The following is a 26,422-nucleotide window of genomic DNA, read 5'->3' on the forward strand; positions in this document are numbered from 1 at the left end:
AAAAGCATTTTAGCAGTCCTACCCTCTTCCTTTGTCTGTGAAAGACTCTATTACTGTTCCTTCCACTGGACCAGTGGGATCTGCTTTCAATTCTAACATTTCTGCAAGCGCAATTGTTGCTTCGGCCAGAGCCATCAGATTATCACCCTTTAACACAACAATAAAGGTTGTTAATATACATTAATAAATGTTATCTGTAAATGTAAATACCAGCGTCAGAAAGTCACAGTCCTTAACATTAATTATATTTTTCTCTTTAAGCACTGAAAGTATGAAAAGGATGGCAGGAAAAAAGGAAGCAAGGGAGAAAGGGAAGGAATCAACAAGAAAACCTGATCCAGGAACAGATCTTACAAGGGACAAGAAGCTGTTTTTTTTTTTAAAGGATGGCCATACTTGGCCGGCGCCGTGGCTTAACAGGCTAATCCTCTGCCTTGCGGCGCCAGCACACCGGGTTCTAGTCCCGGTTGGGGGGCCGGATTCTATCCCGGTTGCCCCTCTTCCAGGCCAGCTCTCTGCTATGGCCCGGGAAGGCAGTGGAGGATGGCCCAAGTGCTTGGGCCCTGCACCTGCATGGGAGACCAGGAGAAGCACCTGGCTCCTGGCTTCAGATCAGCGCGATGAGCTGACCGCAGCGGCCATTGGAGGGTGAACCAATGGCAAAAAGGAAGACCTTTCTCTCTCTCTCTCTCTCTCACTATCCACTCCGCCTGTCAAAAAAAAAAAAAAAAAAAAACAAAAAAACAAAACAGGATGGCCATACTTGCTAAACTCCTTCATACTGGAAGGTGTTTGAAACAGCAGTTAGGACTCTGCTTGTGATACCTGTATCCCATATGGGAGTGCCAGGGTTTGAGTCCTGGCTCTACTTCCTATTCAGCTTCCTGCCAATGAGCACCCTAGGAGAAAGCAGGTGATGGTGTAAGTACTTGAGTCCCCTGCCACCATGTGAGTGATGTGGATTAAGTTCCCAGCTTTTGGCCTCCACCTGGCTCAGCCCTTGGCTGTTGCAAATATTTGGGAAGTGAACCAGTACATGGGAGATCTCTCTCTCTCTGCTTTTCAAATAATATAATTTTTAAAAAAATATTTATTTATTTGAAAGGCAGAGCTAGAGAGTGGGATCAGGAGACAGAGAGACGTGTTCCATCCGCTGGTTAACTCCCCAAATGGCCACAGTGGGCTGAGCCAGGCTAAAGTCAGGAGCCTCCTCTCAGTCTCCCTAATATGTGCAGGGACCAGGGGCTTGGGTCATCCTCTGCTGCTTTCCCAAGAGTATTAGCAGGGAGCTGGATTGAAGTGGAGCAGCCGGGACTCAAGCCTGTGCCCATATGGAATGCTAGTGTTGCAGGAGGCAGCATTACCTGCTACGCCTGAACACCAGCACCTTAACAATTTTAATGTTAAAAAATATACCTTCATAAACACATTTTCCACCTCCTTTATTTAACACAACAATTGTGATTTCTTCCTCTAACTTTCTTAGTGACGCTACTTTATATTTGAAGTTCTATCCAATTGAACAAGCTTGCATATCTATTATTCTCACCTCACTCACTAAAGAATCTCGTAGAGCAAATCAAGCAATACCTACCCTTATTAAATAAGAAAAAGCCCTGCTGGCCCAGGCTGTAAGCCATATTCTGCAATCACTCAGCTATGCAGCCCTGAAAAATCACTTCACCCCTCTATCTCCTTTGCTTAGCCATAAAATGAAGATGTTAGATTAGATGATATTTTTTTCCCTTTAATGACTTATGTTTAGGAGGCTTTCTAGGGCTCTCAGATCACACTGCTGATTAACAGGGGATGCAGTGGGAACTGAAGATCAAGAGATTTTCCATTCTCCACATAGGCTAAGAGACTGCTCCCAGTTATTACGGAATCTGATACAACAGATAACTGCAGAAAACTTGATGAGTATTCCCAAAGTTTATTCCAGTTTACAAAATGCTGCTCCAAAAAGCAGAGCTGTATTTGCTTCACTGCATGAAGCAGTCTTCCACGTGTACCTGGGAAAAGACCTCATCTTCCTTCCTCGTCACTCTCACCCAGCTCCTCAGTTCCCTGGCAATCACCTCTGCCCCGTCCAGAGAGCTGCCTCAGCAGCTCTAGATCTACCTACTCATCGGATGGTATCTGGGCAGAAAAGGGGGTCGAGTCTTCTAATATTTTAATCTGGCTTTCAGAGTACAGTAATAACTGAGGTATTATAGTGGAAGGATAACAAAGTATGGCAGCATTTTATAAATTCCAGAGGAAAAGAGGTAAGATTTACTAATGGAAGAATAATTTTTTAAGCACCATACAGGTAACACATTTACGAAAACATGAAACAAATTTTTTTCTTTTTAGTATTTAAAAGCAAGATTTATTTAAGTCAGAGACCTCCAGCCAGAGTGACCTTGAGGGGGCCAAATCTAATCTGAGGAAAGTAGTGGAGTACAGCACCATTCCTCAGTAATGATCAGTGAAAGTCTACATTATGAATAAACTGTGAAATATAAGAATGAACAAAAAAGGAAATTATTGCTTAACAGCAATCTCCCTAGAGATAAGAGAACTGGAAAATGCGGATTTAAGAAAAGTATTGAACTTCCTTGGGGTTTTACACTCAGGAAAGAATAACTGGTAATTTGAAAGAACATGGAATTAATCATAAATAATATAAAATGTACAGCAACTCAATTCACAGAAACATTCAGTCCCAATTAGTTAACAAAATCAATTCAAATATTTGATTTTTGTATTAATGAAATTTTTATTAGTTTAAATCTCTTAAATGCCCCAAGACATCTATGCTTTTTATTTATAAAAGGCATGAAATACATGTACTTTTTCTATTACTAACAGGATTTCATTTGTGCTTAAAACATTCTTTAGCCTACTATGGCCGTATACCCATATCATTTACCACTTACTCTGTTCATTCTCAATATCTCATAATAAAAGGAAACACATTAGGTTTAGACCCAACTGCCCCTGGATCAACTATGCACCTGTGAACTGGTAACTGATCTCTCTGAGCCTAATTCCTAATCTGCCAAATCAGGATAATGACGCCAGCACTACACCCAAAGGAGGTTTTTTTTTTTGAAACAAAATGTGTGTCAAAGCGTTCTTTTTGGGGTGGGTATTTAGTCTAGCTGTTAAGACACCCACATGCCAAATTGTAATACTTTGACTTGATACCTGGTTCTGGCTCCAGTAGTGATGGCTCAGGTGACTAGGTTCCTGCTATTTACCTGGGAGACACAGATTGAGTTCCTGGCTCCCAGATTTGGCTCATCCCAGCCCTGGCTATGGTGGACACTTGAGGAGTGAACCAGAGGATAGAAGTGCTCACACACTCTACCTTTATCTCTCCCTCTTCCTCTGTCTGCTAATAAACAGATGGTTTGCAGTGTTCTTTAGGTACAATACACAACGTGCATATGCGTAGCCTTCCTAGCCCGGCACATCTGTCCCTGAGGTGCCCACACTCACCGTCAGTGCAGAGACATGCACTGCCTGAACATCACCTCCATAATCTTCACACACCACGTCGTAAGCCAGCAGCTCTTTTTTCACCTTCTCAGGATCAGCCTCAGCTTTGTCACATTTGTTTACGGCAAGGACGATAGGAACTGAAAGAGAGAGTCAAGAAGAGGGCAAACGATGGTATGTTCAGCTCCAGGTATTCACAATGAAAGACACACACGTGTTCTGGCTTTTTCTTCACTCAGTGGATTCACTTTTTTAAGAAAAGGCATAAAAGACTCATTTTAGAGTCGCACTACCCCACCCACTTCTCTACATGTAAAAAGGAAACCAGATGCAAGATACTAAAATTATAGTTACAAGCAGGTTCTAAATTAAAAATAGACACATAAAGGTGATCCAAGAAATATTCTGGGAGGGCTGGCACTGTAACACAGCAGATAAAGCTGCTGTCTGCAGTGCTGGCATCCCACATGGGCACCAGTTCTAGTCCCAGCTGCTTCTCCTCTGATCCAGCTCTCTGCTATGGCCTGGGAAAGCAGTAGAAGGTGGCCCAAGTCATTGGACCCCTGCACCCAAGTGGAAGACTCAGAAGAAACTCCTGGCTCGTGGCTTCGGATCGGGCCAGCTCTAGCTGTTGAAGCTATTTGGGGAGTGAACCAGTGAATGGAAGATCTCTCTCTTTCTCTCTGCCTCTCTGTAACTCTGCCTTCAAATAAATCTAAACAAACAAACAAAAAAAACCTTTTTAAAAATGAAGACAGAAATATAATTGATTAAAAAATATTTTGGGTTGAGAAAGGCCTGTCAATAAGCATGAAAGAAGATCAGTAACTACAATGGAGGTAATCTCGGGAAAAAAAAAAAAATGAGAGGGAGCCAGTACTGTGGCACAGTGGGTTAAAGCTCTGGCCTGAGGCACCAGCATCCATATGGGTACAGGTTCAAGGCTTGACTGCTTCACTTCCGACCCAGCTCCCTCATAATGCACCTGCCAAAGCAGCAGAGGATGGCCCAAGTCCTTAGGCCCTTGCACCCATGTGGAAGGAAAGAAGCTGGAAGAAGCTCCTGGCTCTTGGCTTCAGATCAGCTGAGCTATGGCCATTGCACCCATCTGGGAAGTGAACCAGCACATGGAAGACATCTCCCTGTCTCTACCTCTTTTTCTTTAACTCTTTCAAATAAATAAAATAGATTTTTAAAAAAATCAAGAAAAGACCTAATTCAATACCATCAAATATCCTTGTCATTACTAGACATACCTTTTTTTTTTAAAAAGATTTATTTATTTATTTGAAAGGCAGAGTTACAGAAAGGCAGAGGCAGAGAGAGAGGTCTTCCATTCGCTGGTTCACTCCCCATATGGCTGCAACACCAGATCTGGGCTGATCCGAAGCCAGGTACCAGGAGCTTCTTCCAGGTCTCCCACCTGGGCTCAGGGGCCCAAGGACTTAAGCCATCTTCTACTGCTTTCCCAGGCCATAGCAGAGAGCTGGATCAGAAGTGGAGCAGTCAGGACTCAAACTGGTGTCTATATGGTATGTCGGCACTGCCAGCGGTGGCTTTACCAGTTATGCCACAGTGCTGGCCCCTAGACATACCTTCTTGTTAAATATATCACACAAAATTCTAGGAGATAATTATCTGGTTAAGTTTCAGCATCTCTGCAATTTTCTTAGGCTATTAAAGGGACAGAAATTGGCCGGCGCCGCGGCTCAATAGGCTAATCCTCCGCCTTGCGGTGCCGGCATACTGGGTTCTAGTCCCAGTCGGGGCACCAGATTCTGTCCCGGTTGCCCCTCTTCCAGGCCAGCTCTCTGCTGTGGCCTGGGAGTGCAGTGGAGGATGGCCCAAGTGCTTGGGCCCTGCACCCCATGGGAGACCAGGATCAGCACCTGGCTCCTGCCATCGGATCAGCGCGGTGCGCCGGCCGCAGCACACCAGCCGCGGCGGCCATTGGAGGGTGAACCAATGGCAAAAAGGAAGACCTTTCTCTCTGTCTCTCTCTCACTGTCCACTCTGCCTGTCAAAAAAAAAAAAAAAAGAATAGAAATTGAAAAAGTTACCAAGAAAGGCTTTATAACTCACAATTTACTACTGTGAAACAGTATATGTTTACAAACTGCAACTTAATGGGGACCAAGAGAATTAGTATAAAAAGCATAATATAAATTTATTCCATCTCAACCAACTGCTTTGTTATGCAATCCCTAGTAAATTCATTCTTGTCTGCTTTTGCCATGTATTGCCTAAAATCATTCTCTTTCTTCCACTTATTTCTAGAATCATTAAGAGCATAACATATAACAGGTTTTTTTTTATTTTTTGAAGAATTAAAAAGTTTTTGAAGAATTATAAAGGGAGAGTAACACTGGAACCTACAAGATCCAAATTCTAAAGGCAGACAAGTTGTAGATTAGCAGTACAACTGTATTGGTAGAGTGCTGGCTGAGACTGTGTCTTAGTTTTCATATTCTAAGGTCAAAGAGAGGTTGGCGCTGTGGCATAGTGGGTAAAGCTGCCGCCTGCAGTGCCAGCATCCCATATGGGCGCTGGTTCGAGTCCTGGCAGCTCCACTTCCGATCCAGCTCTCTGCTATGGCCTGGGAAAGCAGGGGAGGATGGTCGAAGTCCTTGGGCCCATGTACCCACGTGGGAGACCTGGAGGAAGCTCCTGGCTCCTGGCTTCAGATTGGCACTGCTCTAGCCATTGCAGACAATTAGGGAGTGAACCAGTGGATGGAAGACCTCTCTCTTTCTGCCTCTCCTTCTGTCTCTGACTTTCAAATAAACAAATAAATAAATCTTTTTTAAAAAAAAAGAATTGGACAAGATCAGTGATTCTTTTTTTTTTTTTTTTTTTTTTTTTTTTTTACAGGCAGAGTGGACAGTGAGAGAGAGAGACAGAGAGAAAGGTCTTCCTTTTTGCCGTTGGTTCACCCTCCAATGGCCGCCGCACCGCGCTGATCCGATGGCAGGAGCCAGGTGCTTCTCCTGGTCTCCCATGCCATGGGGTGCAGGGCCCAAGCACTTGGGCCATCCTCCACTGCACTCCCTGGCCACAGCAGAGAGCTGGCCTGGAAGAGGGGCAACCGGGACAGGATCGGTGACCCGACCGGGACTAGAACCCGGTATGCTGGCGCCGCAAGGCGGAGGATTAGCCTATTGAGCTGCGGCACCGGAAGATCAGTGATTCTTAATCATTTTTTTTTCTCTCTTGCTAGCACACTTCTGAGAAATATGATCTACTCTACCTTAAGAGACAACGAAGATACAGAATATGTGTGTGTGATGTTAGTCATTTTTTGAAAATTTTTATTTTTACTTATTTGAAAGACAGAGAAACAGAAAGACGTAGACAGAGGCAGAAAGACAGAGATCTTCCATCTACTGGTTTACTTCCCAAATGCCCACAGTAGCTGGGCCTGGGCCGGCTGAGGCCAAGAACTCAGAACTCTCTCTGGGTTTCCCACCTGGGCAGCACGGACCCAGCTACTTGAGCCATCACCTGTGCAACCCAGGTTGCACTCTAGCAGGAAGCTGGAATGTCAGCACATTAATCACTGCACCAAACACCTACTTTTACTACAAATAAATGAGAGAAGGCAGCCCAATGACTTTCTACAAGTTTCAATTTTATACACTTCATCAAATAAAAACTTATTTACAGAGATGAAGAAGTTTCTCTCTAGAGAAGAATTCCAGATAATAAACAAATAACAGAATAGCATCACTATGCAAATTCTAATGATTTAGCTGATAAGTAAATGAATTCACTATTCTGTTCTTTTTTTTTTTTTCCTACTTAAATTTGAGAGGCAGAGAAAGTCACAGAGAAAAAGAGCTTCATCTACTGGTTTACTTCTCAAATATCCATAATGGCAGGGACGAGAACAGGCCAAAGTTGGGGTCCAGAAATTCAGCCCGAGTCTCCCATGTACATGTTGGGGACCTGACATCACCCAAGCTTCCTAGGGTTTGAATAAGCAGAATTTGAAATAAGGAGTTGAAATCCAAAACAGGTTCTATGATGTAGGCCACAGGCATCTTAACTGCTAGGCAAAATGCCCCCATCTATTCTTACTTTTGCTATCTGTTTAAATTTTCCATGATAGAAAGTTTAAAACAAAAGCCATAGTACGAGAAAGACTATGTTTGTGGTTACAAGGTCCAAGTCTCCTCCTATTAGTTGTAAGTCTATAGGAAAACAATGTAATTGTCTTTGAGGCTTATCTATAAAATGCATATAATAATTCAGGATTGCTGTGAAGAGCAAATGAACTACATGTAAACAGCCCAAGAAATGCAAATGTTCGTAGGTCCTTAAGAATGAAAAGGAGGGGCCTGCACTGTGGTGCAGTGGGTTAACGCCCTGGCCTGAAGTGCCAGCATCCCATATGAGTGCCAGTTTGAGACTCAGCTGCTCCTCTTCCGGTCCAGCTCTGCTATAGCCTGGGTAAGCAGTAAAAGAGTAGAAGATGGCCCAAGTCCTTGGGCACCTGCACCACGTGGGAAACCTGGAGGAAGCTCCTGGCTCTTGGCTTCAGATCAGCGCAGCTCTGGCCACTGTGGCCAACTGGGGAGTGAGCCAGTGGGTGGAAGACTCTCTTTCTCTCTCCCTCTTTCCCTCCTGTCTCTAACTCTGACTTTCAAATAAAATAAACAAATCGTAAAAAAAAAAAGAAAGAAATGATCAAAGTCAAGTCTTTAAAAAAAAAAAAAAGAAAAGGAACTTTCTGATACATATAAGGCAGCTACACTGTACCTTGAGCATCTCTGGCATGCTGAATAGATTCTACAGTTTGTTTCATCACCCCATCATCTGCAGCTACAACCAATACAATGATGTCAGTGACCTGAGCACCTCTGGCTCTCATTGCTGAAAAGGCAGCATGTCCTGGAGTATCAAGAAAGGTAATCTTTTCCCCAGAAGGCATGGTGACTGTGGAAAGAGAAATCCAAGAATACCAAGGACTCTTAGTATGAATGAATATATTTGACAGTTTTGAAAATTTTATTTCTTGCATTAATTTTAATCAGAACAACACAGATTATTATCTCATAATGAAAAATTATAAAACACCAGTGAAAACTTCAGGGTTTTCTTTTCATGAAATAATTTCAAGCTAACACTCTTCATATTTCCAGCCTGTAACAACTTTCCTAAATGTACTGATAGCTGTTCTGCAGACAGAACAGATCAACAGTTGCACAGGCACCATCTGTACATAAGCACACCAAGGCTCCACAACTATCTTGAGCCACAGAAGGCACTTTAGTATACGGCTAATAGCTTATAATTTGAATCCAACAACCTTGGGTTTAAATTCTGACTCTGCCACTTACTAGCTATGTAGTTTGGGAAAGTTACTTGACCTGAAGAATTCCCAGCCTCTTTATCCTCTATAAGTAAGCATATGGATACCTATCTCATGACACTGTTGTGAGGATAAGTATACAAGGTGCTCAGCACAAGCTAAGCGCTCAGCAAATGCGGGCCATTATTTAATTATTAGTAGTAACACTATCAAAACCTAGTAGTGGAGGTTTTATAAACATAATTCATTGACTAATGAAAAACTTTAGGCCGGCGCCGTGGCTTAACAGGCTAATCCTCCGCATTGCGGCACCGGCACACTGGGTTCTAGTCCCGGTCGGGGCACTGGATTCTGTCCTGGTTGCCCCTCTTCCAGGCCAGCTCTCTGCTATGGCCCGGGAAGGCAGTGGAGGATGGCCCAAGTGCTTGGGCCCTGCACCCGCATGGGAGACCAGGAGAAGCACATGGCTCCTGCCTTCGGATCAGCGAGATGCGCCAGCCGCAGTGGCCATTGGAGGGTGAACCAATGGCAAAAAGGAAGACCTTTCTCTCTGTCTCTCTCTCTGTCCACTCTGCCTGTCAAAAAAACAAAACAAAACAAAAACAAACTTTAGGCTTATTAAACCAAACTAAGAATGAACTAGAATAAAAAAAGTAACACGGCCGGCGCCGTGGCTTAACAGGCTAATCCTCCACCTTGCGGCGCCGGCACACCGGGTTCTAGTCCCGGGTGGGGCTCCGGATTCTATCCCGGTTGCCCCTCTTCCAGGCCAGCTCTCTGCTATGGCCCAGGAAGGCAGTGGAGGATGGCCCAAGTCCTTGGGCCCTGCACCCGCATGGGAGACCAGGAGAAGCACCTGGCTCCTGGCTTCGGATCAGCGAGATGCGCCGACCGCAGCGGCCATTGGAGGGTGAACCAACAGCAAAAAGGAAGCCCTTTCTCTCTGTCTCTCTCTGTCACTATCCACTCTGTCTGTCAAAAAAAAAAAAAAAAAAAAGTAACACGATGTTTTTCTTAAAGAAAATACAAAATACTGCTCTATACATTTCATCAATCCATTGGTTTTAAGCTTGAACCTTTGCTCTTACTTTGAATTTGTATATCTCATACTGACGTTTGGTTTAGAAAATACTAAGTGGGGTTCCCAAGTACGTTGAAGGTAATTTGTATTCATACCAAGAAAGGCACCAATGTGCTGAGTGATGCCTCCAGCTTCCATTGCTGCCACTTGAGTTTTTCGAAGTTTGTCAAGTAACGTCGTTTTCCCATGATCAACATGGCCCATTATAGTAACAACTGGGGACCTTGGGGTTAATAAAGCTGCATCTGCCTGAGGCCTACAATTGATAGCAAAGGAGTTTCATTTCTTAAATATCAAAACCACTATAACCTGTAAATGGTTCACAGTTATCTCTGTGAGTTGCCATCAACAATAAAATCCAACATTCAGCTTTCATTAGCTGCCACTGTTTTCTTATTCTGTACACATAATAACGACAGAATATTAAATGACTGCCTATCTACAGTTGGCATCTTAACAATGACCAGTACTGGATCAAATTTTAAATTTTAGACCAACATATATATTCAGCAAACTCTGAAAAATAACTCCGAGTTTTTATAACCTAAATATACTTTTCTGATGCTTCAGGCATTTTGAAGAAAAGTTTACCTATACCCACACACCATTTTAATTACTAAAAAAAGAACCAACTTTTTTTTAAAGGCATATCTTTCCACTAAAAATTATTTGTAAAATTATGTGGTTTCTCTTCCCCAACATATATGGGTTTTACCTTCTTACGGCATCCTTATTTTCTCTCACTTTGTCCTGTTTTAATTTGCTCCATTTCAACTTCATCCCTGCCTTCTTAATCACTTCTTTGATCCAGACTTCTTCTAAATGTGAATCTGCTTCTAGGGAATCTACATCAATTGCAGTGTTCAATAAAGCTTCATAAACATAATCTGATGGGAATGAAATAAAACTTTTCAAGATCATTAACTTAAATGCTAAAGGAAGAAACCTCTATTAATAAAAGTCTATACAGTACAATCAAGCAGAGGAATAAGTATATAAGTTGTTTTTATAATGTTAACAAATCACAAATAAGCCAAAAAAACCTATAATACGATGTACCATAATGACATTTCTATATATTGATAAATATTTGAATATTTATATACCTCCTATACCATCTGAATCATCAATAAAACATTAAATTGCACGTTATACACATTTAGTCCATTTCTTGTCAACTTAGCCACATATGTCATGTATATCTTAATATAGATGTATATACAAAAAAATTCTTGTTATTTGAATATATTCTATGAAATTATCACAAATACTTTATTAGCAAATACCCAATCTTTGCTCTCAGCAGAAATACAGGGTTAGGTTCCTACAAGTCTAACATTTCAAACATTTCATCAATTGATTTATATATAATCTTATTTTATTACAGGTGAAAAACATGTTATAAAATATACTTGTATAAAGATGATTCATGAACACTGAATTCACAGTCAGTAGCACTACAACCAAAGCCTGAACACGCTTATCAAAGTATTTTCTATGAATACACTTATCAAAGTATTTTCTATGAAAGGCACATCATTGTGTTCTTGCTCTTGGGAACCCAGCACTTCAGCACTACAATGAGAGACCATTTTAAACAGTAAAATCACCAATGATAAGCATAAAAGCTCATAAAATGTGGTAACATATTATCATAAAAAGGGCATCTGTAGGGCCAATGTCTTGGTATAGCAGGTAAAGCCACCGCTTACAGCACCAGTATCCCTTTTTGGTGCCCACTCGAGTCCCGGCTGCTCTATTTCCAATCCAGCTCCCTGCTAATGCACCAGGGAAAGCAGCTGAAGATGGCCCAAGCCCTCCCACGCAAGAGAACCAGATAAAGCTCTTGATTCCTGGCTTCAGAATGTCCCAGCTCTGGCCACTGAGGCCACTTGGGGAAAGACCAGTGGATGGAAGATGTCTCTCTGTCTCTCCCTCTTTCTCTCTAACTCTGCCTTTCAAATAAATAAATACATATTAAAGGGGAGGCATTTGTTTACAGTGTAAGAGCAAAAATAAGGTACAGCATCACCTAGATCAACCTCAGCTGGAAACAGGGCCTTGGGTGACTCAAAATTTCATCACCTTGTGCAAACTCAAAAGTAACCGAAAAAGCACCCTGGTTATTGAATTTCGAGTGAAAACAACATTTTAGCCAGAAGATGAATTTTTAAATACAGAATCTATAAATAATGGACAGTTTATACACACACATATACAGTATCTCAGAATATATACATACATATTTTATTATTTTATGTATCTACTTAAGGTATCTAAAATGTTCTGAAATACAAGAAAAATACTTATTCTCCAATTTTAATGTGTTTCATTATAATCTTAGTTTCCCTGTGGATAATAAAGAAATGTATCTGTGATGATAATGTAATCATGTTCACCAGTAATGTCCTAAGCACCTCACAATTACTTATTTCAAGACCCTAAGGCTTCCAAAACACTTAATGTTCTCCTAAGTTGTGTTTCAGTTATGTTCCATGAGCGCTATAGTCCAGACCCTACCACAAGATAAATAAAGTATTAAACTAAAAGAACATTCTACTCAGTAGTGTGCTGGTGAGAGTTTATAACTAAGCCCTCCCCTCAACACCACACACACACACACACACACACATCCCTAACTTACATCATCTCTCAATTTTCATGGTAGAAATAATCCCATTATGGTTCATGGTTTATCTTCATCTAGATGTCTCATGGGGGAGACTGCCTTTTTTTTTTCTACTTGTGTGGGTTTTTTTAAGCATTGAAGGATTTTTTTAAAAAGCTTTTATTTATTTATTTGAGAGGCAGAGTTAGAGAGAGAGGTAGAGACAGACAGAGAGGTCCTTCATCCACTGGTTCAGTCCCCAAATAGCTGCCGTGGCCAGAGCTGAGCTGATCTGAAGCCAAGAGCTAGGAGCTTCTTCTGGGTCTCTTACTCAGTTGCAGAGACCCAAGCACTTGGGCCATTTTCCACTGCTTTCCTAGGCCATAGCAGAGTTGGATCAGAAGAGGAGCAGCTGAGACTAGAACCGGTGCCCATATGGGATGCCTGCATGGCAAGCACAGGTTTAGCCCACTATGCCACAGCACCAGCCCCTCTCCCCACTCCCTTTTTTACAGGCAGAGTTATAGGGATAAAGGAAGAGACAGAGATCTTCCATTTGCTGGTTTACTCCCCATATGGCCACAATGGTCAGGGCTGGACCAGCCCAAATCCAGGAACCTGGAACTCCATCGGGTATTCCTTGTGGACTGCAGGGGCCCAAGTACTCTCTCCACTGCTTTCCCAGGTGCATTAGAGGGGGTTGGATGGAAGTGGAGCTGGGAATTGAACTGGCATCCATATGGGATACAGCATTGCAGACAGCAGCTTCACTGGCTGTACCACAACACCAGTCCTAAGGGACTTCTTTAGCAATCACCCATTGCTTCTTAGAATGCTCATTAGCAGGCAGCTAGATTGGATGCAGAGCAGCCAGGACACAAACCGGATGCTTCAATATGTGTTATGGGTATCAAACAGCAATTTAACCACTGGGCTAAATGCCTGTCCTTCAAGCTATTTTTTTAAAGATGTATTTATTTTTTGAAGGCAGAGTGACAGAGTGACAGAGAGACAGAGAGAGAGATCTCCCATCTGCTGGTCCTCTCTCTAAATTCCTGCAACAACCAGGACTGGGCCAGGCTGAAGTTGAGCTGGTACTAAATCTGAATTTCCTACTAGTATTGATAGGGACCCAACTACTTCAGGCATCACCTGCTGCTTCCCGGGGTGTGCATAAGCAGGAAGCTACAACTAGGGCAGAGTCAGGACTCAAATCCAGGCACTCTCATATGGGATGCAAGCATCACAAGAGGTATCTTAACCACTGCACCAAACATCTGCACCAATATTATTTATACAATTGTACCAATGTAGTTTTCCTTGAAAAAATTTCAAATGATGTAGCCATATCCATTTATTCTCTTAAAGTTTTCCACTTACAAAAAAATCACAAAATCTAGGGTGGGGTATATGGCACAGCAGTTAAGATGCTGCTTGGTACACTCACATCCCATACCAGAAAGCTTCTTTTCAATTCCAGCTTTGCTTCCAATTCCAGTTTCCTGTTAAAGCACTCCCTGGATCGCACCACTGGTGGCTCAAGTACTTAAGCTCCTGCCACACATGTGGGAAACCAGAATTGAGTTCCAGGCTCCTGGCTTTAGCCTGGCCCAGCCTCGGCTATTGCAGGCATATGAGAAGTGAACCAGCAAATGGAAGATTTTTTTTTCTCTGTTACTCTTTCATATAGCTAAAAATAAACAAACATTTAAAAAAAGGTAGTTATTACTACAAATACATCTTTGTTGGTCTTACAGATAGTGTCAAAATGAGTGAAAAAAAGGAAATGAGAAAATTAGAGGAAAGCCAAGAAAATGAATGTAAGTATAGCCCCTTGGTCCAAAAACACTCTTTGGACTAATTACCATAGTTCACAACATTCCTCAGAAAAAAAGTTCAACTCAGATAAGAAAATCTTTCCATTTTTATTAGAAGCAAAATCAGACAACTACATTTGGCAGAATCAAGAAACTATTAGAACTTAAGATCTAAACTGAAAAATATTAAGACAACATGTCTTAAAGCAACAATCTATTTTTTTATTCTTGAATATCTTAATCTCATTGCAAATAAGATTCAGGTCCTCCATATTCCCACATTTTTCCTTGTAAAATTATATGCCTTACCTATATCTTTTTCCATTGCTCTCGCCAGTTCCTCAACAGTCATTCCAATCCATACTTCTACTTCTTTTTTGGATTTTGTTGAAGATAACTGAGATTTCCATGGTCTTTTTTCCTATTAAAAAGATGAGAGATATAAACAAGAAGGAATAAAGACATTTAAGTGATAATTTATATTTATTCTGGAATATATATCATAATCATGGCTACTGTATAAAGAAACATTCCCGTAGTAGTTAAACCTTAGACTAAAATAAAAATCCTGCATCCTGCATACAATGTTAGACACTGATTTTCAAGTAATCAAACCAAGCAGCATCACCAAACATCTAATCAGAACACCTCTTCCTCATAAAGATCTCTTGCCTGGAATATAACATTAAGAATTAAAGATTCTTGGGGGCAGGCGCTGTGGTGCAGCAGGCTAATTTGCCATTTGCAGAGTCGGCATCCCATATGGGCACAAGTTCAAGTCCTGGCTATTCCATTTCCAATCCAGCTCTCTGCTAATGAGCATGAGAAAGCAATGGAAGATGGCTCAAGTACTAGGGCCCCTGTACCCACGTGAGAAACCTGGAGGAATCTCCTGGAATCTTCGGTCTGGCTCAGCCCTAGCTTTTGTGGCCACTTGGGGAGTGAACCAGCTCGCTCGCTCGCTCTCCCTTTCTCTCTCTAATTCTGACTTTCAAATAAGTAAACATATCTTAAAACAAAGAAATAAAGATTCCTGTGGCTGGCCCTGTGCCATAGTGGGTAAAGCCATAGCCTGCAGTACTGGCACCCCATATGGGTGCGGTTCAAGTCCTGGCTGCTCCACTTCCAATTTAGTTCTCTGCTGTGGCCTGAGAAAGCAGTAGAAGATGGCCCAAGACCTGGAAGAAGCTCCTGGCTCTTGGCTTCAGATCGGCCCAGTCCTGGCCATTGCAGCTGTTTGGGGAGTGAACCAGTGGATGGAGGACCTCTCTCTGTCTCTCTGTAACTTTGCCTTTAAAATAATAAATAAATAAATCTTTAAAAAATTTTAAAAAAAAAGAAATAAAGATTCCTTAATACACAAGGTTCTCCACATGGATTCGTCAGTAGATCCAGCCACTGTCATCTCAGACCAAGGACTACAAGAAGCCAGAGAAATCTGTAACTACCTTCTTTGTTACTAGTAGCCTATACTGCGATAAAGCAGTCCTGATGAGCAGGTCTCTCCGCCTGGGCCAGGCGTACGGCTGTGCTGTGCCCACCAGGTAAGCAGAGGAAAACCCATGTCTCCACTGAGATAATGGTCTGTTTTGACCCAGGATATGCAGCTGCCTACAAATACAGTGCAATTGTAGCAAGTTCTCCAGCTTCAACAGCTTCTGGTTCATGTTTCTCCTAGAAAAAAACAAAAAGGTTTAAAAATGACATTTGGTTAATATTTAAATCAAACTAGTAAATATTAATTGGGTACTACTACATGCAATGCACTGCGCTTTGGCACTAGTTACTAATAATGAATAAAATGGCACTCTCTTCCTGAAAGAGTTCACATTCTAGTCAGAGAGACACCATTTCACATCAAGCACTCTCTAGATAATAGTTCTTATGTTAATGTTACTACCATGATAGGACTGAAATACAAAAACAAGTACTTACAAAAGGCAATTTCTTTCACTTTTTAAAAATCAACAACTACAGTAATTTTTCTAAAATGCAAATTGGACCTTATCACTTATCCATTAAGCACCCTCTAATGGATCCCCATTATTCCCAGTTTAATGCAAAACTTCAGGGGCCTGTGCTGTGGGGTGAGCCGCTGCTTGCGATGGTGGCATCCCACACTGGAGCGCTGGATCGAGCCCCACCACTCTGCTTCAGATGCAGCTTCCCACTACCCACGTGGGAGAATCAGAGAGAGTTCCTGGCTCCTGGTTTCAGCCTCGTCCAGCCCTGGCTATTGCAGCCACCTGGATAGTGAAGCAGAGGACAAAAGATCTCTTTCTCTCTGTTGCTACCTCTCTCTCTGTAGCTCTGGCTAATAATAAATCTTTTTAAAAAACATACAACTTCATTATATGTCACATCAGGACTTAGCTTCCCTCCACTAACCTCTTCCTTCATCTCTTATCCTCCTACAATCCCCCAACTCTTACCTCCTGAGTTCTGACCTGCTTACAGTCTCTGATGACTTGTCATCAAATTTCTCAATCATTGCATTTGCTTCCTCTAGCTAGAATTGTGTTTCAACTCTTAATAACTTTCTCTCTCCCCTCCAAACCTCCCCAAAAAAGATACTTTATATTGGCAAGATAGCAACCAGTGCTGATTAAATAATGCCTTTCAAATATTATTCTTGGAATAAAAGAGCTTATTGAGAGAAAATTCCAAAAGAACTCACTAATAATATAGCTTTTTGTCTCTCAGAATGGTGGATTCCTAATATATACAGGGCACTGTGCTTGGTGTTGTTGATTCAAAGTTTAAAAAGCCAGAGTCCCTTCCGCAGAAAGTTCAGTGCTGTTAAAGCTTTCCAATGTAATAATTCTCAGGCACACTGTATGCAGTAATTGATGACAATCCAAGGTGGCGTTTTCACTACATTAATGTATACCATACTTCCCATAAATTATACAATCTAATTTTTTCTTAATGGAGAATAAATTTACAAGTAGTAGTTATGGTCTTTTTAGACTCTTCAGCACAGACTTTCTTTTACCCACTACTCAGAAAACCTCAGCAGGGGAAGGCATTTGAAGGTTGAGAAGCTGATTAAGACTCCCTCTTCCATACTGGACGACTGGGTTTGATACATGCCCTGGGGCTGAGTCCAGCTCTGGGAGGCAGTGGTGATGGCTCAAGTAATCAGTTTTGTCCCACCCATACAGACTGGATTACATTCCTGGGTCCTGGCTTCAGCCCAGCCTAACTCCACAGTTATAAGCACTTGGGGAGTGGGCAGCGGATGGGAGCACTCTCCCTCCCCTCTGCTTATTTTGCTTATTTTTCTTCCTCCGGGTCTCTACCTCTCAAACAAAAACAAGAAAAAAACAAAAACTCAGTAAACATTTATTTTTTTAAAAATTTATTTATTTGAAAGGCAGAGTTATAGAGAAAGAGGGAGACACACAGACAAAGAGATCTTGGACCTGCTGGTTTACTCCCCAAATGGTTGCAATGGCCATGACTGGGTGAGGATGAAGCCAAGAGCCTGGAACTCCAGTAGGGTCTCTGACGTGGGCGCAGGGGCCCAAGCACTCGGGTCATCTTCCCTTGCTCTCCCAGGAACACTGGCAGGGAGCCGGATTGGAAATGGAACAGCCAGGACTTGACACACACTCCTATGGGATGCCAGTATCACAGGAGGGCGCTTAACCCACTGTGTCACAACATGCTCAACTCTCAGTTAACATTTCATGGTGTATCTTTTCAAGTCTTTTCTTTGTGCTTAAATCTAAGTTCACATAAAAATGAAATCATATATTTTATATCTTTTCCTATTAAGGAATATACTATGAATGTTATTTTATATCATTAAAGATTATTCTTCAGGGTTGGCGCTGTGGCGTAGTGGGTAAAGCCGCCATCTGCAGTGCCAGCATCCCATATGGGCATTGGTTCAAGTCCCAGCTGCTCCACTTCTGATCCAGCTCTCTGCTATGGCCTGGGAAAGCAGTAGAAGATTGCCCAAGACCTTGGGCCCCAGCACCTGCGTGGGAGACCCAGAAGAAACTCCTGGCTCCTGGCTTCATATCAGCGCAGCTGGCCATTGCAGCCATTTGGGGAGTGAACCAGCAGATGGAAGACCTCTCTTTCTGCCTTTGCCTATTTGTAACTCTTTCAAATAAATAAATAAAAATTAAACATTATGGGGACTATGCTGTGGCATAGCGGATAAAGCCACTGCTTGTGATGCTGGCATCCCATATGGGAGCTGCTTCAATTCCAATTGAACTCCTTGCTAGTGTGCTAAGAAAGCAGCAGAAGATGGCCCCTACACCCATGTGGGAGACCTGAAGGAAGCTCCTGGCTTTGTTGCAGCCTTTGGGGAATGAACCAGCGATGGAAGATCCCTCTCTCTCTCTCTCTTTTTTTTTTTAAGATTTATTTACTTCCTTGAAAGGTAGAGTACAGAAAGGTAGAGGCATAGAGAGCAAGAGAGTGCAAGATCTTCCATCCGCTGGTTCACTTCCCAAATGGCCACACCGTCCAGAACTGGACTGACCCAAAACCAGGAGCCGGGAACTTCTTCCAAGTGTCCCACATGGGTGCTGGGATCTAAGTACTTGGGCTATCTTCCACTGCTTTCCCAGGCGCATAAGCAGGGAGCTATACCAGAAGTGGAGCAGCCAGCATTAGAACCTGCACCCATATGGGATGCTGGCACTGCAGGCTATGGCTTTACCCACTATGCCACAGTGCTGGCCCCTCTCTGTTTCTTTCTCTCTGTGTTTAACTCTTTCAAATAAATAAATAAATCTTAAAAAAAATTACATGTTACATTTCAACCAAACTTCCCAAGACATATTTAATGGGCTTAAGTATTAAAAAAAAAAAGAAAAGAAGCCAGCGCCGTGGCTTAACAGGCTAATCCTCCGCCTTGCGGCGCCGGCACACCAGGTTCTAGTCCCGGTCGGGGCGCCGGATTCTATCCCGGTTGCCCCTCTTCCAGGCCAGCTCTCTGCTATGGCCTGGGAAGGCAGTAGAGGATGGCCCAAGTGCTTGGGCCTTGCACCCCATGGCATGGGAGACCAGGAGAAGAACCTGGCTCCTGGCTTCAGATCAGCGAGATGCGCCAGCCACAGTGGTCATTGGAGGGTGAACCAACGGCAAAAAGGAAGACCTTTCTCTCTGTCTCTCTCTCTCACTATCCACTCTGCCTCTCAAAAAGAAAAGAAAAGAAATGATAACTACAACAGGCCATGGTATAGTGAATAAAGTACCTGATTAGGCAGGAAAAGAACCTTGGATGGACACCTGCTGACATGCACCAGAAGGGTTATCTTGTTCCAGTAAGTCACTTATTTCCTATGGGCCTCATTTTCCTCTTCACTGTAAAAAGAAAGTAGAAATATTTAAATGTCTGTCCTTCCTATTACAAAGCTATGAGGAGAAAATGGAATGATGTATATTCTTTATCATCAGCTATTTAAACGATGGTTTACATGCTCTGAGAATTCATTGCTTCTATGTTAAAAATATTTACAGCTCTCTGCTATGGCCTGGGAAAGCAGTAGAGGATGGCCCAAGTGCTTGGCCCCTGCACCCATGTGGGAGACTGGCAAGAAGCTCCTGGCTCCTGGCTTCAGACAGGCACAGCTCTGGCCATTGCGGCCATCTGGGGAGTGAACCAGCGGATGGAAGACCTCTCTCTCTCTCTCCCTCTGCCTCTCATTTACTTATGGATAATTCTGAGGTTTTGTGTATATGTTCAACAAAGCATTTTTGAAAATCATCTTTTGGGACCAGCACTGTGGCTCATTTGGTTAATCCTCCGCCTGCGGCACTGGCATCCCATATGGGCCCTGGGTTCTAGTCCCGGTTGCTCCTCTTCCAGTCAAGTTCTCTGCTGTGGCCCGGGAGGGCAGAGAAGGATGGCCCCTGCACCCGCATGGGAGACCGGGACGAGGCGCCTGGCTCCTGGCTTTGGATTGGTGCAGCGCTGGCTGTGGTGGCCATTTGGGGAGTGAACCAATGGAAGGAAGACCTTTCTGTCTCTCTCTCTCTCACTGTCTATAATTCTACCTGTCAAATTAAAAAAAAAAATCATCTTTTATTTATTTGAGAGGCAGAGAGAGAGAGCAAGCGCACTTCCATTTGTTGGTTCACTCCCCAAATGCCTATAAAAGAGGCAGGAGTCAGGAATTTGATCCAGGTCTCCCACAGCAGTGGCAGGGAGGAAACTACTCGAGGGGCCGGGGCTATGGCATAGTGGGTAAAGCCAATGCCTGCAGTGCTGGCATCCCATATGGGCATAGGTTCAAGTTCTGGTTGCTCCACTTCCAATCCAGCTCTCTGCTATGGCCTGGGAAAGCAGTAGAGGATGGCTCAAGTGCTTGGCCCCTGCACCCATGTGGGAAACTGGCAAGAAGCTCCTGGCTCCTGGCTTCAGACAGGCACAGCTCTGGTCATTGCAGCCATCTGGGAAGTGAACCAGCAGATGGAAGACCTCTCTCTTCCTCTGCCTCTCTCTCTCTTTCAAATAAATAAATAAATAAAATCTTGAAAGAAAGAAAAAGAAAGAGAGAGAGAGAAAGAAAGGAAGAAAGAAAGAAAAAAGAAAATGACTTGAGCCATCGCTGCTGCCTCCCAGGATCTACGCCAGATGGAAGCTGGAGTTAGGAGTGGGAGCTAGGAATCAAACCAGACACTCACAGTGTGTTACCTCAGCATCTCTTTTTGTTTGTTTAAGGATTTATTTACTTATTGGAAAGGCATAGTTACAGAGAGACTGAGAGAGAGAGAGAGAGATTGATCTTCCATCACCTGGTTCACCCCTCAGATGGCTGCAGTGGTTGGGACTGGGCCAGGCAGAAACCAGGTGCTTCTTTCAGGTCTACCCCATGAGTAGCAGGGGCCCAAGCACTTTTGCTGCTTTCCCATGCACATTAACAAGGAATTGTATTGGAAGTGGAGCAGCTGGGACCTGACCTAGTGTCTATTTAGGATGCTGGCATTGCAAGTGGCAGCTTTACCCACTGTGGTACAATGCGGGCTCCGGTACCTCAGCATTTAACAGCTATGCTAAATAACTGCTCCCAGTTAGCATTTGACCTTAAAAGACTTAGTAAATATTAAGATAAAAGTCTAACTTAATTCCAAAGAAATAAGTACATGAAGATTTTAGAAATTCATTCATTAATAACTAAGCATTTACGTACATTAAACACTTCAAGAACTGCACATGTTTAAAAAAAATCTTATTTAGGTAGGTGCTGAAATAGAGTTGTGGGGGGCAGGCATTGAGGCATAGTCGCTGCTTGTGAATGGGGCATCCAATTTGGGCACCAGGTCTGTCCTGGATGCTGCACTTCCAATCTAGCTCCCTGCTATGCACCTGGGAAGGTAGCAAAGTTGGCTTCTTGCAGCCATCTGGGGAGTAAACCAGCAGATGGATGGAGATTTCTCTCCCTCAAATAAACAAATAAATCTGTTTTAGACGTCAAATAAAAGTAAATCTTTAAAAATAAAAATAAAGAGTTCTCAAGAAGCACAGGGTTCCTTAGAGAATTATTTTAAAATTTTTCTGAAATCAGATTTGACAAGAACAAAGACTGATGGAGAGGGAGGATGGCCCCTACAGGAGATTAACCCAAGCACAGAAACGTTAACCGAGGCAGGAGTCAGACACACGGGGGCAATCACGCAAACGTCAGAGCTAGAAGGAACCCTGTTTCTTATTCCGCGCGCTTCAACGGACAGAAAGGGTAACTGGGATTTAGAGGGGGCCAGCGACCTTCTCCAGTGACGCACCGCTAGCTAATGGCAGTCACGGCTAGAGCTCCGGCTGACTCCCAGTTGCTGTTGCTTCGCCGCTGGGATATTCTTAACAAGGAATCTGAAAAACAGGACAATGGAAATACACAGTTACGTTCGAGGAATCGTCTGACGTCGAAGCCGGGAGCTCTCAATTCATCGGAAAGGAAAAAGAGGTCACTAGAACCGTTACGAATCTGGGGCGGCTTCACCTCAAACCTGAGTGCAGAAACGCCTGGGCACAAGGCGCGGCCAGGGCGCGGGGCCAGCGCCCGCCGGGGCTCGCCGCGCAGGAAGCGAGCCAGCCGCTTCTGGGAGGACCGCGAATCCGCTCTGTGAATGCCTAACGCGGGGGTCACGCCGCGACTGAACACATCTCGCAAAGGCTTCGGAACGCGCAGTAGTCACGAATTTCCATGATTCGTGAACTGCCACTATGCTGCAGGCCGAACAAGACACGGCACGTGGACGACCCCGGCTTTAGCACCCCACTCACGCCGCTCCTGCACAAAGCCCCGGGCTGGGATCACCTTCCGGACCCGGAAGGACAGTGGGTCGGCCAGTCCATCTCCTAAACACTCCCCGTCGGACTTCCGGCCCCGCCGGAAGCTCTTCTTCTCCAGCCGGGGCTGGAGCTCTGAGCTGAGTGACGTGTCTCTGGGGCGCGCCCTGGGTCCTGCTCGCAGGGTTAGCCGCGCATCGTTAGTGCGTCTACAGGTTCGCTTCTTCTACAAAGTAAATTCCTGCCGCACTGGGACTGTGACCTGCCTCCCTGACTACATTTGCGGGAAACTATGGGGGGAAATGTTTAAGAAATGTCTTTCAAAGACAAGAAAGAAGCGGTGCAAGGGGCCGTGGTGAGGGAGCTGGAACCCAAAGCAGTCCAGACTAAGGGCAACCCACAGTCCCTCGCCCGCGCGCACAAGCTGCAGCACCTTCCCAGCAATACACACTGAACAGTCTGGAAGCCCCTCGTACCAAATACTTATCAACCTGACAAGACCTCGGCTTTGATAAAAACAAGGTAGAAAGGGCTCCATTAAGACTGTCCGCCCCCTTCACAGTCATTCACGTACAACCACTTCCTTTGTTCCTTGGAGATAACGTGCTAAGGACACATAAATACCCCTAGACTGGCAGACCTCAGCGGCTTGGTCTCTCTCTCTACCAGTCTTTCTGCCTATTTAAATAACATGTCACTAATTCTACTCTCACTATTGTGTCCGGTCTCCTGAATGGTCTTTGACACCAGGCTCATCTCACCAGGTTTCCTGCAACGTGGCCAAGTTGACACTGTGTGAAGGGGAATTTGTTTTCCTTTAGAAGTCGCCTTGTGCGGCTGGTCTTTAGGGCAGTAGAGCCCAAGTGCTTGGGTTCCTATCTTGACTCACTCCTAGTAAAAGTATTAATGGCTGAGTACGTGTGGATAATAGCAGCTGGTTCATGCTGTTTGCTGTTCTGATTATTCCAGCCTCCTCCCAAGATTTCCCTCCCCTTGACTGGATATTATGTCTTTTGGTACACCCATTCCCTTGACCACAACCATCACCATCCTGCAAGACTGTACTATTTTAATGTCTCGATTTTTAAGGTTCTAAGGTAACAGAGCTTTCAGTGAAATTTTTTTAAATGAGTGGGATCATTACCTAGAAAAACTTACAAGATGAAACAGGGTAAAGTATGATCCTGAACACAAAGCACAATCTAGTAAATGGCTAGCAAGAGGTAGAAGTGGGGCCGGCGCCGCAGCTCACTAGGCTAATCCTCCGCCTAGTGGCGCCGGCACACTGGGTTCTAGTCCCGGTCGGGGCACCGGTCCTGTCCCCGATGCCCCTCTTCCAGGCCAGCTCTCTGCTGTGGCCAGGGAGTGCAGTGGAGGATGGCCCAAGTGTTTGGGCCCTGCACCCCATAGGAGACCAGGAGAAGCACCTGGCTCCTGCCATCGGATCAGTGCGGTGCGCTGGCCGCAGCGCGCCAACCGCGGCGGCCATTGGAGGGTGAACCAACGGCAAAGGAAGACCTTTCTCTCTGTCTCTCTCTCTCTCTCTCTCTCACTGTCCACTCTGCCTGTAAAAAAAAAAAAAAAAAAAAAAAGAGGTAGAAGTGGTCCAATCAAAGCAAAAGTGGAGCAGTGAAGAGCGAAGTTCATAGCAACAACTTTTGGGGTGCTCAAGGCATTCTGCTTGTTGACTTTCTGTAGGGCCAAGTAACAATAAACATCTGCTTATGTGGACAGTATTAGCCAAAGCTTTATCAGGGAACACCTGGGAACGCTTCCCCCAGAGAGTCCTTTTCCAACATGGCAATGCTCCTGTTCATTCCTTTCACTAAAAGGGCAATTTTGGGGGATTGGCAGCCATTTGGGGAGTGAACCAGCGGATGGAAGATTCTGTCTCTCTCTCGTTCTCTCTCTCAATGTCTCTCCTACTCTGTAACTCTGCCTTTCAAGCAAATAAAAATAAAAAAAGAAAGTAAATTTATGCAATTTGTTTAAAAAATTGGTATTTTTATCCTTAAAACAGTCATTTTATATATTAAAAAAATTTTGTTTCGAATTAAATTTGCCCATTCGTTCTTACATCCAACACATTTCAAAAATGTATTTATTAAAATTTACTGAAATCAGTATTTACCATAAATGGGTAAATCAAACCCACAGGGATAGAGGAATATTATGTTACTTCTGGTCTCAATCTTCTATTTTTATTAATGTTTATGAAAATATATTCTTTTTTTAAAGATTTATTTATTTATTTGAAAGTCACAGTTAGAGAGAGAAGGAGAGGAAGATAGAGGTCTTCTATCCACTGGTTCACCCCCAGTTGGCTGCAACAGCTGGAGCTGCACCAATCTGAAGCGAGGAGCCAGGAGCTTCTTCCAGGTCTCCCACGCAGGTGCAGGGGCCCAAGGTCTTGGGCCATCTTCTGCTGCTTTCCCAGGCCATAGCAGGGAGCTGGATTGGAAGTGGAGCAGCAGGGACTCACTCGAACCAGTGCCCATATGGGATGCTGGCACTGCAGGTGGTGGCTTTACTCACCACGCCACAGTGCTGGCCCCTGAAAATATATTCTACTTAGAAGCTATTATGTTAACATCACAGGAAATTTCTCTTCTTGGTCAGTAAAACTGGAACAGAAATTCCAAAGTAGTTTCCATTAAACTAATCCAATCCAAAAGTGTTCTGAAAAACTAGATTTGAAGAAGATATCCTCAGTCTGCACATAAAAGAGGAAAAAATATTCTGTGTTGTGTTGCCATACTTTTGCAGAGAAATCCGTTTTCTTGGGATGCTGTGGAAACTGCCTACATACCATGTAATGGCACCAACGGTAAAGCTCCATTCTTTCTGTTAGCAGTCTAGGGGTCTCTAGGCCAGAGAGTTAAAACTGGTTTGAAGGTCGGCTCTGAACATGTTTTACTCACCTGATTCCCTTCTGCAGGGGTTTCTGAATTGCAATAATTGCTGCTCACTGCCTGTTTAGAGCACAGCCTGGGGCTTACAGCAGCATCTTCTGCACAGTTGCTTGTTCAAAGTGAAGCTTCCCTATAATGATACCATTTTAAACGAGTGTTTCAAGTGACCAGAAGAAATGTGCTATGTCTCTGCTTAACTCAGTTGTCTGCCAAAAGTTTTTTGGTGGGGCGGCACTGTGGCACAGCGAGTTAAAGCCCTGGCCTGAAGAGCTGGCATCCCATATGGGTGCTGGTTCTAGTCCCGGCTGCTTCTCTTCCTATCCAGCTCTCTGCTATGGCCTGGGAAAGCAGTAGAGGATGGCACAAGTCCTTGGGCCCCTGCACCCATGTGGGAGACCCGGAAGAAGCTCCTGGCTCTTGGCTTTGGATCAGCACATCTCTGGCCATTGCAGACAATTGAGGAGTGAACCAGCGGATGAAAGATCTCTAACTCTGTCTTTCAAATAAATAAAATAAATCTTTTTTTTTTTTTTTAAAAAGAGCAAAAAGTGTGTAGGAGTTAAGATGTCAGAGAGGAAAATGAGGGGCTGGCACTGTGGCACAGAAGATTAAAACTCTGTCTGCAGTGCCAGCATCTCCTATGGGTGCCGGTTCAACTCCTAGCTGCTGCACTTCCGATCCAGCTCTCTGCTAATGTACCTGGAAAAGCAGTGGACGATGGCCCAAGTGCTTGGGCTCTTGGACCCACATGGAAGACCTGGTGATGTCTGGGGAGAGAACCAGTAGATGGAAGGTCTGTCTCTGTGTCTATGCCTTTTAAGTAAAATGAAACTAAAGTTCTTTCCTGCTATATATACAGTTGTTAAAGTGTTTATCTCTGACTAATGGGAGTGAGGGAGTTTTTTATTTCTTTATATTTTTATATTCTGAAAAAGTCTTATGTGTTCAGCATG

At 43.7% G+C, this 26,422-nt stretch overlaps 1 protein-coding gene across 5 annotated transcripts in view; it reads right to left on the minus strand.

The window, feature by feature from the left end:
• The window catches only part of MTIF2 (mitochondrial translational initiation factor 2), a 33,051-nt gene extending 10,414 nt beyond the window's left edge, over positions 1–22,637 (minus strand). The window contains exons 1-10 of one of the 5 annotated variants that reach the window (XM_062209453.1): positions 22,552–22,637; positions 22,053–22,137; positions 19,523–19,631; positions 15,752–15,977; positions 14,613–14,724; positions 10,594–10,765; positions 9,974–10,134; positions 8,245–8,421; positions 3,487–3,626; positions 23–147 (exon numbers count right to left, since the gene is read on the minus strand). In XM_062209453.1, coding sequence (XP_062065437.1) covers positions 23–147; positions 3,487–3,626; positions 8,245–8,421; positions 9,974–10,134; positions 10,594–10,765; positions 14,613–14,724; positions 15,752–15,977; positions 19,523–19,566 — 1,157 coding nt within the window. In that variant the 5' untranslated portion in view covers positions 19,567–19,631; positions 22,053–22,137; positions 22,552–22,637. Of the gene's footprint in view, positions 1–22; positions 148–3,486; positions 3,627–8,244; positions 8,422–9,973; positions 10,135–10,593; positions 10,766–14,612; positions 14,725–15,751; positions 15,978–19,522; positions 19,632–22,035; positions 22,138–22,267 lie in introns of all 5 variants that reach the window. The other 4 variants (XM_062209452.1, XM_062209451.1, XM_062209455.1 and 1 more) reach the window with 4 other exon arrangements.
• Between the last annotated feature and the right edge of the window lie 3,785 nt (positions 22,638–26,422).

This window comes from Lepus europaeus, chromosome 13 (genome assembly GCF_033115175.1).
Source record: "Lepus europaeus isolate LE1 chromosome 13, mLepTim1.pri, whole genome shotgun sequence".
NCBI lineage: Eukaryota > Metazoa > Chordata > Mammalia > Lagomorpha > Leporidae > Lepus > Lepus europaeus.